At 38.7% G+C, this 14,753-nt stretch overlaps 3 protein-coding genes across 3 annotated transcripts; all 3 read left to right on the top strand.

Moving 5' to 3' along the window:
• Nucleotides 1-684: 684 nt before the first annotated feature.
• On the top strand, nt 685-3,165 carry LOC119474468 (the record flags this gene model as incomplete). Its single annotated transcript, XM_037746489.1, has 4 exons — nt 685-1,148; nt 1,577-1,907; nt 2,024-2,199; nt 2,450-3,165. Coding segments are annotated over 4 exons (1,203 nt in total), but the record flags the coding sequence as incomplete, so codon positions are not given.
• An 839-nt stretch (nt 3,166-4,004) lies between these two features.
• Nucleotides 4,005-7,449, top strand: LOC119474554 (beta-1,4-galactosyltransferase galt-1-like). Its single transcript, XM_037746625.1, has 5 exons — nt 4,005-4,394; nt 5,403-6,038; nt 6,160-6,490; nt 6,603-6,778; nt 7,029-7,449. Coding segments are annotated over exons 1-5 (1,377 nt in total). The 5' UTR covers nt 4,005-4,392; the 3' UTR covers nt 7,261-7,449.
• Nucleotides 7,450-10,115: 2,666 nt separating this feature from the next.
• Nucleotides 10,116-13,136, top strand: LOC119474467. The gene is made up of 3 exons (XM_037746488.1): nt 10,116-10,877; nt 11,883-12,508; nt 13,027-13,136. Coding segments are annotated over exons 1-3 (738 nt in total). The 5' UTR covers nt 10,116-10,875.
• The last annotated feature ends 1,617 nt before the right edge of the window (nt 13,137-14,753 follow it).

Genomic DNA, 14,753 nt, shown 5'->3' with positions numbered 1-14,753 from the left:
TTTTATATTCAGTATTTTACATCGTTATTTGCAAACGTTTGAGGTTCCTGAGTGAACAAATGTACAAGTCATACAAAGAGCATTTGTTTCACCTGGCACACAAATCTGAATAAAATTTAACTAAAAATGTTGTGAATCAAGTTTCTACAGCCTTGTGATAACATGAAACCATACCAGACCTCGGGCTGTTATGAGACATGCCCTTTAAAGAGGAAATGAAAAGTTCAACCAAGTTAAGCTGGTCAAAACCGTCCATTTCATAAACTGACGCTGAAATGGAGATCTGTAACGTTCATTCACACACACACACGTGCTGTTAAAAATAGAAATAGAGTTAACAAAGACTATTTTGCACATGACAAGGCTTTTGTTAACTCTGGTATTCAGATCAATTCATGCAGGATTATACAATTGTTTCAAATACAAATTGTTCACATTCACACCTCTTCTTAAAGAGGTTCCTTTGTTCCTCAAATGTGTCATCTGAACTGTGATTCTTAATTCTGCTTCAGGTTGGGAATCTATGTCATCCGTGGCTGGATGGACAAGGCAAAAGACTTCAAAGGGAAGTTCTTCCTCCTTGTCATTGTTACCTTCATCTTCATCCTCTTTATCACTGTGAGAATATCCAGGATGACGTATAGCGCCGTCCCGAAGCCGCGTAGGGACTTAAGAACTTGCCCCTTTCGGATCTCTGAGCGGACCATCACCCCCCTTAACAATATCAGGCACTTACTGGTGTCAGCCTACATGGACCAGAGAGTGAAGGGCTTTGATATACGCATCATTGGCATGTTTAAGAGAGACTCCATCCAACCCCTTTACTGTCTTTTCTGCTGTGCAGGTGACTTATCAAGTACAACACCTCCAACAACAATTTTACAACACTCTGACAACTTTGGTTTTCCCTTCGCCACAACGGATGTCATGTGTCAGATTCCTCAAAACTGCAACGCTACACATGTCAGTCTCTTGACTCAACCAGGCAGAGAAAATGTATTTAACCAGATGTGGCTTCCTATCAGAAACCAGAAGACCAAAGGGAAGGAGGAGAAAAAGTTTCAGTTTGACTTCACAGTCTGCGTCTCCAACCTGTTTGGAGACTACAACAATGTGCTTCAGTTTGCACAGACCCTGGAGATGTACAGGTTAGTACAGCAACAACACCACGAACAACAATTTCAAAAATGAGCTGAATCACCTTTTGTCTGACACTTTAAAAAACCTGTAACCTTTGCAAAGGTACTGTTGCAGCGCCACTGGATTGCATCACATTATACAGGTGTCTCTGTTACTGTCGTCATGATGTATGTCTTTGCTGCTAATGTGCTTGCACTCTATGAAGCACTCTATTACACTCAAAATACGAGTGTAGGGAGGTGGAGAGAGACTCTGAAACCATAACTGCACCAAAATGTGATTTAAGAGGTGCTGGATTATTTACATGATATTATCATGTGTATTATTAACATTATATCGATATTTAATTTTTTTAATATCACGACCACGTCAATACTGGTATATTGTCACACTCCTAAATGTAATGAATTTTACCCTTTGCGTCACCTTGCTCCAGGTTGCTGGGTGTGAACAGGGTGGTGATCTATAACACCAGCTGTGGCCCAGACCTGGACCGCCTGCTGCAGAGCTACAGCCAGGAGGGCTTCGTGGAGATGGTCCCCTGGCCCATCGACCAGCATCTGAATCCATCTCGTGGTTGGCTCTTCTCAGAGCATGGAGGGGACGTACACTACTTTGGCCAGCTGACCACGCTTAATGAGTGCATTTACAGATCCATGGACCGCTCACGCTACGTCCTGTTGAACGACATCGACGAGATCATCATGCCATACCAACACAACAACCTGATGTCTCTGATGGACATGCTCCAACAGCAGCATCCAAATGTAGGGTACTTTTAGTGTGCGTTTGAGAAAGACAAATGTTCCATCAATAGCCAAACTTTAGGATCACATTTGATATTTATAATATTTACATTCTCTCTCCATCTTCCATGCTGTAGACAGGAGTGTTCCTCATTCAGAACCATTTCTTCCCTAAGAAACATTTTGAGCCAAGTGGGAGGTTTCACCTGCCTCAGTGGAACAAGGTGCCGGGCGTTAATATTCTGGAGCACATCTACAGGGAGATCCCCGATGGACATGAAGACATGCCGCACAAGATGATAGTTCGGCCAAGGTAGGCTGGATTTATCAGACTGAAAAGTTACTCATTCAGGAACCACACTCTGTGCTTTGGTTGAATTACAAAACATTTGGCTACAGGTCTTTTTGTAAAGTGACATACAACATATTAGAGTCCCAGTCGCAGTTATCCTTTGGAACTGGACAACACAGTTGAAAAGACAGTTTCCTTAAAGACTTTCATGGAAAATAAAGGTAGGGACAATGAATTGCACTTTACTAATTTGTGTCTCTGTGCATCACAGGTTGGTGGAGCAGACTTCAGTGCATGAAGTGCTCAAGACTTTTGGAGAAAAGTTCAAGGTGCCGATGGACGTTTGTCGGATCATTCATGTCCGCACATCTAAGCGGGGGTCGTTAACGCTGCAGCAGCTCAATGAGGACAAACGATATTGGGACTTCCAAGAAAAACTGATTCCCAATGTGGACAAAGTACTGAGGAGAGCGGGGCTGCTGAGCTCAGAGGGTCAGAGCTGATGGATGGGATGGACAGACACATATAACACTATAATAACCTTCATTTATAAATGGTAAATTGATAGTTAATTGAACTTAGTTAATAGTTATTTTACTGTTAACAAAAAATTAATAAATAATTAATGATGTTTACTAATTATTAATAACGTTATAATTTCTGTTATTTTACCATTAGTTTGTGTGATATGAAATAATTAGTTTATAAATTGTATATTGTATAATAGCTGATCAGAGACTATATCAATTGCATTCTGATTACATTAGTAAAGTGTTAATTAACAGTTTGTTGTTGCAGACATTATAACATTTTATATACTATATTAAATATTTGTTAGTGATTACCAAATGATTTGTAAACCTTTAAGAAATCATTTGTAAAACATCTATAAACATTACACAGATAGACGGACCAGAAACCAATAATTAACCATTGACAGAGTATTAACTAGCTATCTAAATAATGTTTATAGACGCTTTACAAAGTATTTAATAACCATTTAACAAGGTATTATAATCATCAGTTGCAACTTTCTAAAAACCATCCAAATAATGTTTTTAGACATAAGAAAGTACATAGACTCAAGTACGTTCCACTTTATACCTTTACTCCTCTACGTTTCAGAAAGGCTCGTACTTTTTACTCCATTTATTTGACAGCTGTTTCAGTTACAAATCAGATTTTTATATAGAAAATGCATGGGTTTGTAACATATTGTTATATGTTACAACAGTATATATACTGTATATTGTTAAAGGAATAACATTTAGTCATCCTTTTTGTAGTCAAAAACAATGTCAATGTGTTTTTAAATGTATTTTTTATTACCCGATTCGACTGTTGTCAGGCCATTAAACATCAGTCGCTAAGCACCATAGATGTGGGTCAATAGGGGCCTACTACGCCTACTATGCTGTAAAAGTGAAAATGAAACTTATAAGCAACACATTCTAACATGTTGTAAAACTGAATGAAACATCACGTTTTAAACACAAACAAATGCCCAGCTGTTTTATTTACCCTTTAAAAAATAAAAATAAAAACCTATTTATGACCAATTTATAAAGATTAATGTCTTCAGTAGGAATGAATGGGCTTTGGGCTGAATGCCACAGACAAGTAGATGAGTACTGAGGGATGAACTAATGTATTGCTGATTTTGATCAGAATAAAACAAAATGTATATTTTGTTGGGGTATTTTGTGAGATTATAAACTATTTTGAAAAATTAAAATCAAAGTTTATATTGTTAGTTTATTATTATTTTGAATGGTCAAAGGCAAAAGTACTTAGACATTGCTTTCTACCTTTTTAAAATGGGCAGATTTGTTAAATGTTCATGTTTTCTGGTTCTTGTTTGAATTAAATGTTCAAATTGTTTCTATTGGTAGCTTCATTTTATTGCACCTATGTACATTTGTGCCAACCAATCCCATTACAGGGTTGGTTGGCACAAATGCACAACATGATGTCAGAGAAATACGACAGAGAGTGGAAACTGTGCCAACCAATCCCGGTCTCCCCTACTGCAAAGAGTGAAAAGACACACACCTTTCGGGCAGTCAGGTATGGATTGAGTCATCCCTCTTAACGTAGCGCCAGAATGTATTATTTCTAGTTTACTCTCTGCCACCAGTCTTGTGGATTTCCCTGTTTTCCTCCCTGCTACCTGTTGCTTGACTGTCATTACCTGCCTACCTGTGGACCTTCAGCATGTAAGTCATATTCTTTAATAAATTAGTGAAATCATCCTGCTGTCTCCTCTTCTGTCTGCATTTGGGTCCAGGTCCTCTTTCTCTGAGTTGCCGACCACTTCAGGTGGGACACCACTCCAGCTGCGTGTGTGAAAATTTACAGTTGTTAATACCTATAAACTACCAGTTTAAAGCATTTACTGAATGAGATTACTGGCATTCTTAATTGATTTTATCCACAGGTGAAGGTACAGGTTCTGTAGATGTAGGTAGTGAGAAGACAGGAAAGTGAAGAAAAGTAGCGTTGTTCTTGCAAGTTCATTTTTTTTTTTACTTATTGACTGGAGGCTGTTTATTCAGTATTTAACATCGTAATTTGCAAACGTTTGAGGTTCCTGAGTGAACAATGATGTACAAGTCATAAAAAGAGCATTTTTTATTTCACCTGGCACACAAATCTGGTTAATGTTTAACTAAAATGTTTTGAATGAAGTTGCTGCACCCTTGTGATAACATGAAACCATACCTGACCTTTGGCTGTTATGAGAGATGCCCTTTTAAGAGATAATGAAAAGTTCAACCAAGTTAAGCTGGTTTTAAAAATGTAAGAATTTAAGAGAAAAAAGAAGATCCGTTTCATCTTTTTGTGAGAAGAACGCCGCCGCGTTGCAGTACTCTAGCCTGTGATGTCATCAGGTTGGTTGGCTTGGCTAAGTTACATGGATACAACAGTAGAGACCGTGAATGTTAAAACTAACGACAAAACCGTCCATTTCATAAACTGACGCTGAAATGGAGATCTGTAACGTTCATTCACACACACTCACGTGCTGTTAAAAATAGAAATAGAGTTAACAAAGACTATTTTGCACATGACAAGGCTTTTGTTAGCTCTGGTATTCAGATCAATTCATGCAGGATTATACAATTGTTTTAAATATAACTTGTTCACATTCACACCTCTTCTTAAAGAGGTTCCTTTGTTCCTCAAATGTGTCATCTGAAGTGTGATTCTTAATTCTGCTTCAGGTTGGGAATCTATGTCATCCGTGGCTGGATGGACAAGGCAAAAGACTTCAAAGGGAAGTTCTTCCTCCTTGTCATTGTTACCTTCATCTTCATCCTCTTTATCACTGTGAGAATATCCAGGATGACGTATAGCGCCGTCCCGGAGCCACGTAGGGATTCAAGAACTTGCCCCTTTCGAATCTCTGAGCGGACCATCACCCCCCTCAACAATACCAAGCACTTACTGGTGTCAGCCTACATGGACCAGAGAGTGAAGGGCTTCGATATACGCATCATTGGTATATTTAGGAGAGACTCCATCCAACCTCTTTACTGTCTTTTCTGCTGTGCAGGTGACTTATCAAATACAACACCTCCAGCAACAATTTTACAACACTCTGACAACTTTGGTTTTCCCTTCGTCACTACGGATGTCATGTGTCAGATTCCTCAAAACTGCACCGCTACACATGTCAGTCTCCTGACTCAGCCAGGCAGAGTAAAAGTATTTAACCAGACTTGGCTTCCTATCAGAAACCAGAAGACCAAAGGGAAGGAGGAGAAAAAGTTTCAGTTTAACTTCACAGTCTGCGTCTCCAACCTGTTTGGAGACTACAACAATGTGCTTCAGTTTGCACAGACCCTGGAGACGTACAGGTTAGTACAGCAACAACACCACAAACCACAATGTCAAAAATGAGCTGAATCACCGTTTCTCTGAGACTGTTTAACTGTAATTAATATAATGAATGTTACCCTTTGTGTCACCTTGCTCCAGGTTGCTGGGTGTGAACAGGGTGGTGATCTATAACACCAGCTGTGGCCCAGACCTGGACCGCCTGCTGCAGAGCTACAGCCAGGAGGGCTTCGTGGAGATGGTTCCCTGGCCCATTGACCAGCATCTGAATCCATCTCGGGGCTGGCTCTTCTCAGAGCATGGAGGGGACGTACACTACTTTGGCCAGCTGGCCACGCTTAATGAGTGCATTTACAGATCCATGGACCGCTCACGCTACGTCCTGTTGAACGACATCGACGAGATCATCATGCCATACCAACACAACAACCTGATGTCTCTGATGGACATGCTCCAACAGCAGCATCCAAATGTAGGGTACTTTTAGTGTGCGAGAAAGACAAATGTTCCATCAATAGCCAAACTTTAGGATCACATTTGATATTTATAATATTTACATTCTCTCTCCATCTTCCATGCTGTAGACAGGAGTGTTCCTCATTGAGAACCATTTCTTCCCTAAGAAACATTTTGAGCCAAGTGGGAGGTTTCACCTGCCTCAGTGGAACAAGGTGCCGGGCGTTAATATTCTGGAGCACATCTACAGGGAGGACCCCGACAGACACGAATACATGCCGCACAAGATGATAGTTCGGCCAAGGTAGGCTGGATTTATCAGACTGAAAAGTTACTCATTCAGGAACCACACTCTGTGCTTTGGTTGAATTACAAAACATTTGGCTACAGGTCTTTTTGTAAAGTGACATACAACATACTAGAGTCCGAGTTGCAGTTATCCTTTGGAACTGGACAACACAGTTGTAAGGACAGTTTCCTTAAAGACTGTCATGGAAAATAAAGGTAGGGACAACGAATAGCACTTTACTAATTTGTGTCTCTGTGCATCACAGGTTGGTGGAGCAGACTTCAGTGCATGAAGTGCTCAAGATTTTTGGAGAAAAGTTCAAGGTGCCGATGGACGTTTGTCGGATCATTCATGTCCGCACATCTAAGCGGGGGCCGTTAACGCTGCAGCAGCTCAATGAGGACAAACGACATTGGGACTTCCAAGAAAAACTGATTCCCAATGTGGACAAAGTACTGAGGAGAGCGGGGCTGCTGAGCTCAGAGGGTCAGAGCTGATGGATGGGATGGACAGACACATATAACACTATAATAACCTTCATTTATAAATGGTAAATTCATAGTTAATTGAACTTAGTTAATAGTTATTTTACTGTTAACAAAAAATTAATTAATAATTAATGATGTTTACTAATTATTAATAACGTTATAATTTCTGTTATTGTACCATCAGTTTGTGTGATATGAAATAATTAGTTTATAAATTGTATATTGTATAATAGCTGATCAGAGACTATATCAATTGGATTCTGATTACATTATGTAACCCAGGTCACAAAGAGTTAACACACAGAGGTGCCTTAGCCAATCAGAGCGCAGGTCTGCCGCACCCCAGGCAGGCTAGACAGTATGCGCTACTCAAACGCTAGAGGACGCTGTGAGGAGAGGAGCTGCTGCTGAACGGTACAAATATAGCTCAGATAAAGTTGTAAACACAATATAACGTTGTCAAATCATAATGGTAACAGTCTGTACTCTGTTATAAGCTCATAGATGTGTGTGTGAGAGAGGCCCTGCTCACTGAAAGCTGCTGAGCGACACAGAGAAACTCCCGAATTGGTGAGTCGCTGTAATAAATAAGTGCTGCGTCACGAAATGCTAAGCTAACAAGTGCTAAGCTAACAAGTGCTAAGCTAACAAGTGCTAAGCTAACAAGTGCTAAGCTAACAAGTGCTAAGCTAACAAGTTCAAGTGAAAAGGCCCAGAGCTAACAGACTTAGCATTAAGCTATGAACAGTGCATTTAGCTAAATGTTGTAGAGCTCAACTGAATTAAAGCTGCACTGGGAAGAATATAAAATGTGACATAAAGAGTGTTTAATTGCTCAATGTTTTCTCTGGCTAGTAAAGCCACAGAACTGTTTAATACTGAAGCAACATGAGTTATGTTTTGTCAATAGTGAATTTGATTTAAAAAAAAGACAGACATATAAGAAGGAAATAGTAATGTGTCAGGTTTACACTGTATAATTTATAATTCATGTAATATTATTTGTTTTAATTTAAAAAGTATGTTAAGTTAAGATAGTCTCATTTTACCACAGTTTCATTTGTAATTCATGCACTGTGAAGGTTATTTAAAATATGTTGATTGTAAAAGCTACATTATATGAATATATGTTGTAGAACTTAAAGGAATTATTAATTCCTGATGAATCAGAAATGCAATTGATTCATGAACAATTCTGGCCATGTCAATAACTGCAGGTCAGGTTTTTTTGGAGAGATTCAAAGTTGATGGCGAGCTAACCCAGACGAGACATCTAGATCCTGGATTGAAGATCCCAGAGCCAAGAATTGTCAACCTTGCCCCTCTTCTGCCACGGCGGTAGGGTAAACATCACAACCTTTACACTCAACTCCCAGCATCCCGTGCACAACCTCAAACCCCAGACTCTGACTTAACCCCTTTTTTGACTTGACTTGGAAAACATTTACCCTCTTCGTGCTCCCTGAAACACATTCCCTGTGCCGGTGAAAGGACTGAGTGTTAACCATCACACTGGTTAAAGTGAAAGGACTGAGTGTTAACCATCACACTGGTTAAAGTGAAAGGACTGAGTGTTAACCATCACACTGGTTAAAGTGAAAGGACTGAGTGTTAACCATCACACTGGTTAAAGTGAATGGACTGAGTGTTAACCATCACACTGGTTAAAGTGAATGGACTGAAAATTCATATTATTGATATGTTGTATTGTGATGCCTTGGTAACAATGTCTATTACTGGAATAGTTAATATTGAATAATTGTAAGGTTGAAACGAGTTGAGAAGTGATAATATTGAACCGGGTTATTGTTTTAATATTGTTACTCATTGAATGTTGGATCCAAATATTGAGAATTGAGATTTTGAGTTATTGATATTAGGGTGCACCCAGTTAGAAAAAATAGTTGGTAACAACTCAGTGGTTGAAACCCTGAGTGTGACAAAAGAAATATTTCATTGCTGAGTTGAAACTGAAGTATCTTTGTGCAATTTATCTGTATACTGAACTCATGGGTATTCATTTTATTTTGTTTGTTATTTTCTAAAATACAAGGTACCAGTTATTAGCTTTTTGTCTACTGTGGTCATTTGATATTGCAAATAACTTTTTCTGCCTCCTGTTCGAGTTTGGTATCTTCTGATTCTAGTCCAGTATAATTATAGTGATAGGAGCTGTGTGCTACAATTAGTAAAGTGTTAATTAACAGTTTATTGTTGCAGACATTATAACATTTTATATACTATATTAAATATTTGTTAGTGATTACCAAATGATTTGTAAACCTTTAAGAAATAATTTGTAAAACATCTATAAACATTACACAGATAGACGGACCAGAAACCAATAATTAACCATTGAGAGAGTATTAAATAGCTATCTAAATAATGTTTATAGACGCTTTACAAAGTATTTAATAACCATTTAACAAGGTATTATAATCATCAGTTGCAACTTTCTAAAAGCCATCCAAATAATGTTTTTAGACATAAAAAAGTACATAGACTCAAGTACGTTCCACTTTATACCTTTACTCCTCTACGTTTCAGAAAGGCTCATACTTTTTACTCCATTTATTTGACAGCTATTTCAGTTACAAATCAGATTTTACATAGAAAATGCATGGGTTTGTAACATATTGTTATATGTTGCAACAGTATATATACTGTATATTGTTAAAAGAATCACATTTAGTCATCCCTTTTTGTAGTCAAAAACAATGTCAATGTGTTTTTTATTACCCGATTCGACTGTTGTCAGGCCATTAAACATCAGTCGCTAAGCACCATAGATGTGGGTCAATAGGGGCCTACTACGCCTACTATGCTGTAAAAGTGAAAATGAAACTTATAAGCAACACATTCTAACATGTTGTAAAACTGAATGAAACATCACGTTTTAAACACAAACAAATGCCCAGCTGTTTTATTTACCCTTTAAAAAAAAAAAAAATAAAAACCTATTTATGACCAATTTATAAAGATTAATGTCTTCAGTAGGAATGAATGGGCTTTGGGCTGAATGCCACAGACAAGTAGATGAGTACTGAGGGATGAACTAATGCATTGCTGATTTTGATCAGAATAAAACCAAATGTTTATTTTGTTGGTGTATTTTGTGAGATTTTAAACTATTTTGAAAGATTAAAATCAAAGTTTATATTGTTAGTTTATTATTATTTTGAATGGTCAAAGGCAAAAGTACTTAGACATTGCTTTCTACCTTTTAAAAATGGGCAGATTTGTTAAATGTTCATGTTTTCTGGTTCTTGTTTGAATTAAATGTTCAAATTGTTTCTATTGGTAGCTTCATTTGTTGTATCTATGTGCATTTGTGCCAACCAATCCCATTACAGGGTAGTTAGCACAAATGCACAACATGATGTCAGAGAAATACGACAGAGAGTGGAAACTGTGCCAACCAATCCCGGTCTCCCCTACTGCAAAGAGTGAAAAGACACACACCTTTCGGGCAGTCAGGTATGGATTGAGTCATCCCTCTTAACGTAGCGCCAGAATGTATTATTACTAGTTTACTCTCTGCCACCAGTCTTGTGGATTTCCCTGTTTTCCTTCCTGCTACCTGTTGCTTGACTGCCATTACCTGCCTACCTGTGGACCTTCAGCATGTAAGTCATATTCTTTAATAAATTAGTGAAATCATCCTGCTGTCTCCTCTTCTGTCTGCATTTGGGTCCAGGTCCTCTTTCTCTGAGTTGCCGACCACGACAGGTGGGACACCACTCCAGCTGTGTGTGTGGAATTTTACAGTTGTTAATACCTATAAACTACCAGTTTAAAGCATTTACTGAATGAGATTACTGGCATTCTTAATTGATTTTATCCACAGGTGAAGGTACAGGTTCTGTAGATGTAGGTAGTGAGAAGACAGGAAAGTGAAGAAAAGTAGCGTTGTTCTTGCAAGTTACATTTTTTTTTTTACTTATTGATTGGAGGCTGTTTATTCAGTATTTAACATCGTAATTTGCAAACGTTTGAGATACTTGAGTGAACAATGATTTACAAGTCATACAAAGAGCATTTGTTTCAGCTGGCACACAAATCTGGCTAAAGTTTAACTAAAATGTTATGAATCAAGTTTCTTCACCCTTGTGATAACATGAAACCATACCAGACCTCGGGCTGTTATGAGAGATGCCCTTTTAAGAGGAAATGAAAAGTTCAACCAAGTTAAGCTGGTTTGACAAATGTAAGAATTTAAGAGAAAAAAGAAGATCCGTTTCATCTTTTTGTGAGAAGAACGCCGCCGCGTTGCAGTACTCTAGCCTGTGATGTCATCAGGTTGGTTGGCTTGGCTAAGTTACATGGATACAACAGTAGAGACCTGAAAGTTAAAACTAACGACAAACCCGTCCATTTCATAAACTGACGCTGAAATGGAGATCTGTAACGTTCACTCACACACACTCACGTGCTGTTAAAAATAGAAATAGAGTTAACAAAGACTATTTTGCACATGACAAGGCTTTTGTTAACTCTGGTATTCAGATCAATTCATGCAGGATTATACAATTGTTTTAAATATAACTTGTTCACATTCACACCTCTTCTTAAAGAGGTTCCTTTGTTCCTCAAATGTGTCATCTGAAGTGTGATTCCTAATTCTGCCTCAGGTTGAGAATCAATGTCATCCGTGGCTGGATGGACAAGGCAAAAGACTCAAAAGGGAAGTTCTTCCTCCTTTTCATGGTTACCATCATCTTCATCTTCTTTATCACTGTGAGAATACCCAGGATGACGTACGGCGCCATCCCAAAGCCGCGTGAGGCTCCGAAAACTTGCCCCTTTCAGATCTCTGAGCGGACCATCACCCCCCTCAACAATACCAAGCACTTACTGGTGTCAGCCTACATGGACCAGAGAGTGAAGGGCTTTGATATACGCATCATTGGTATATTTAAGAGAGACTCCATCCAACCCCTTTACTGTCTTTTCTGCTGTGCAGGTCACTTATCAAGTACAACACCTCCAACAACAATTTTACAACACTCTGACAACTTCGGTTTTCCCTTCGTCACTACGGATGTCATGTGTCAGATTCCTCAAAACTGCAACGCTACACATGTCAGTCTCCTGACTCAGCCAGGCAGAGAAAATGTATTTAACCAGATGTGGCTTCCTATCAGAAACCAGAAGACCAAAGGGAAGGAGGAGAAAAAGTTTCAGTTTGACTTCACAGTCTGCGTCTCCAACCTGTTTGGAGAATACAACAATGTGCTTCAGTTTAATTTATGTTACTGTATCATTAGTTTGTGTGATATGAAATAATTAGTTTAGAACTTGTATATTGTATAATATCTGATCAATTGGGCTCATTGGATCCACAAGAGTCTCAGCTTTTGGGTGATACCTAATTTACGCAATTCCAAGACTGTTTAGGGACCCCAGTATGCAGAAATATTCAAAGACACCATTTTTAGAACAGGCAAAAATTATACTTCATTCAGAAAACTGCATGTGATTATCATAAAGTGGGCATGACTGTCTCATCTTGAGGTCAGAGGTCAAGGACATAAATAACATAAAGGGACATACTTTTGGAGCGTTACTGAGCCAGCTAGCATGTCAAGCTAGCTCTTACTGCTTGTTTTTCCTCCGGTATGTGAAATCTTGCAGATGCCGTTAGGAGCACCGGAGGACACAGAGGAACATGATTTTTTTTGGTTACCTGTTTCATGTACTACTGTCACGATATAGCGACCGTTTTATAAAAATAACTTTTTTTAATCATATTTGCTCCAATCTCGCCTACTTCAGCTTTAACATTTGCAGACGACACTGCCGTAGTAGGACTGATAACCAACAACAACGAGACCGCCTACAGGGAGGAGATCCAACATCTGACACAATGGTGTCTGGACTGCTGATTAATTTCTATCGGGCAACCATTGAGAGCCTCCTGACCAGAAAGCCAGCTGTATTCTAAAGGACCCCACCCACCCTGGACATTGACTCTTTACTCAAGGGAAGGGGAGTAAACAGAAGAGGAGATACAGGACAATTAAAACACACACAAACAGACTACGGAATAGCTTTTACCCACAGGCAGTCAAGCGTGTAGAACCCCACCAAAGGCTGAGGACACTAGCTGCTGAACCATCTGCACCTGCACTTTATGATCCATTTATATGTCTATATTTTGATTTGAATATTTTTATGTTTGCTTTTAATGTTTGCTTTTACTGCCAAGAGCTGCTAAACTGTTTTTCGTTGTTTTCCATGACAATAACAACAAAGTCTCTATTCTATTATTCTATTCTATATTGATGGCTCAATGTGAAATTATAAAAAAGCTCATGTTTCTGTAAAAATGTCCTCATGTTCAGAATGACTCCCTGCTCTACTTCAAACCTTAGTGGGAGCATTATGCAAACACAAATAAGTGATTTTCCTGTGACGTACAACTGTTCAGCCTCCTTTTTCTTCCATTAAAGAGCCATTAAACTCAACCGCGCAACAGTGACTGTGCAGATTGGATCAAACAATGAAAGAGGAAACTGTTTTCTCACTTCTGTATCATTTGACACCAGGCAGAAACAGAGGAGCCCGTGTGAAAGCTGGATAAAAGTCACATCACTGCAAATACTGTGTACTAGTGTCTGAAATGTTTACAGGAAGTGGTGGCCTATGGTTAACCAGTTTTTCAGGATCAGGATGGGAGTTGTATCAGATGGCTTGAGGACCATATAGGGTTGCAAATGTTATCATTTCTATCGCAGGAGTTATAGATGCCTACTTAAACACTTTTACTATAACGTAACAAGTGTGTAACAGTTGCAACACTAACTGTTTTAGTTAAAGCTACAGTCTGTAGGATTTGGTGGCATCTAGAACAGGCGCAGTTTGCGTTGGTCCAGGGGGCTCATTGAACTCCCTATAAATGCATATATATATTTTATAATAGCACAGAACTAATAACTTATTGTAATGATGGATCATATCGACCATGTTGTGTTTTCATATTGACAGAAAAAGAAACCAACAACATCAGAAGATCGATTTGTGGGATTTTATTTACTTATAGCCTAATAACATCAGACACTCTGACCACACACCGTTGAATATGCACTTCTGTTACGCCATGTAAACAGCTGTGCGGTCAAGATAAGCCTGAAGACGTAACCACTTAAAAGATGGGTGAGCAGTACTTTCTATCATCCGACGTTTGTGTTTTTTAAACAGAAAACATAGGTTTTATACTCTGATATTTACTGAAAATGACAATACAGCCAACAGTAGTCTATGTAAACTTTGAGGCGATCTCCTGGTGAGCTTCCTCTAGCCTGCTGCCTCCTTATTTAAGTTTTTATTGTGAAATGATGAGGTGTCGTAAGGATAATGGCTGCAGTCGAAAAGTCAAAAAATTGCGTCCTAATGTCACTTCCTAACCTCTTTTCCTTGACCTCGATGGAAAACGTCATGAGGTCAAGGAAAGATGTGAAGGAGAATTAATAAGGACTTAGGAAAAGACAACCGTGGTGTTA

Source organism: Sebastes umbrosus, chromosome 16, assembly GCF_015220745.1.
Source record: "Sebastes umbrosus isolate fSebUmb1 chromosome 16, fSebUmb1.pri, whole genome shotgun sequence".
NCBI lineage: Eukaryota > Metazoa > Chordata > Actinopteri > Perciformes > Sebastidae > Sebastes > Sebastes umbrosus.
Note: the sequence above shows the minus strand (reverse complement) of the source record. Positions and strands in the feature narration are given on the sequence as shown.

Coding starts and splice junctions, on each gene's coding strand:
- LOC119474467 (XM_037746488.1), top strand. Junction 12,509..13,026: donor TCAGTTTAATTTATGTTACT/GTATCATTAGTT, acceptor CGCCTACTTCAG/CTTTAACATTTGCAGACGAC.
- LOC119474554 (XM_037746625.1), top strand. Junction 6,039..6,159: donor CAGACCCTGGAGACGTACAG/GTTAGTACAGCA, acceptor ACCTTGCTCCAG/GTTGCTGGGTGTGAACAGGG. Junction 6,491..6,602: donor TCCAACAGCAGCATCCAAAT/GTAGGGTACTTT, acceptor TCCATGCTGTAG/ACAGGAGTGTTCCTCATTGA.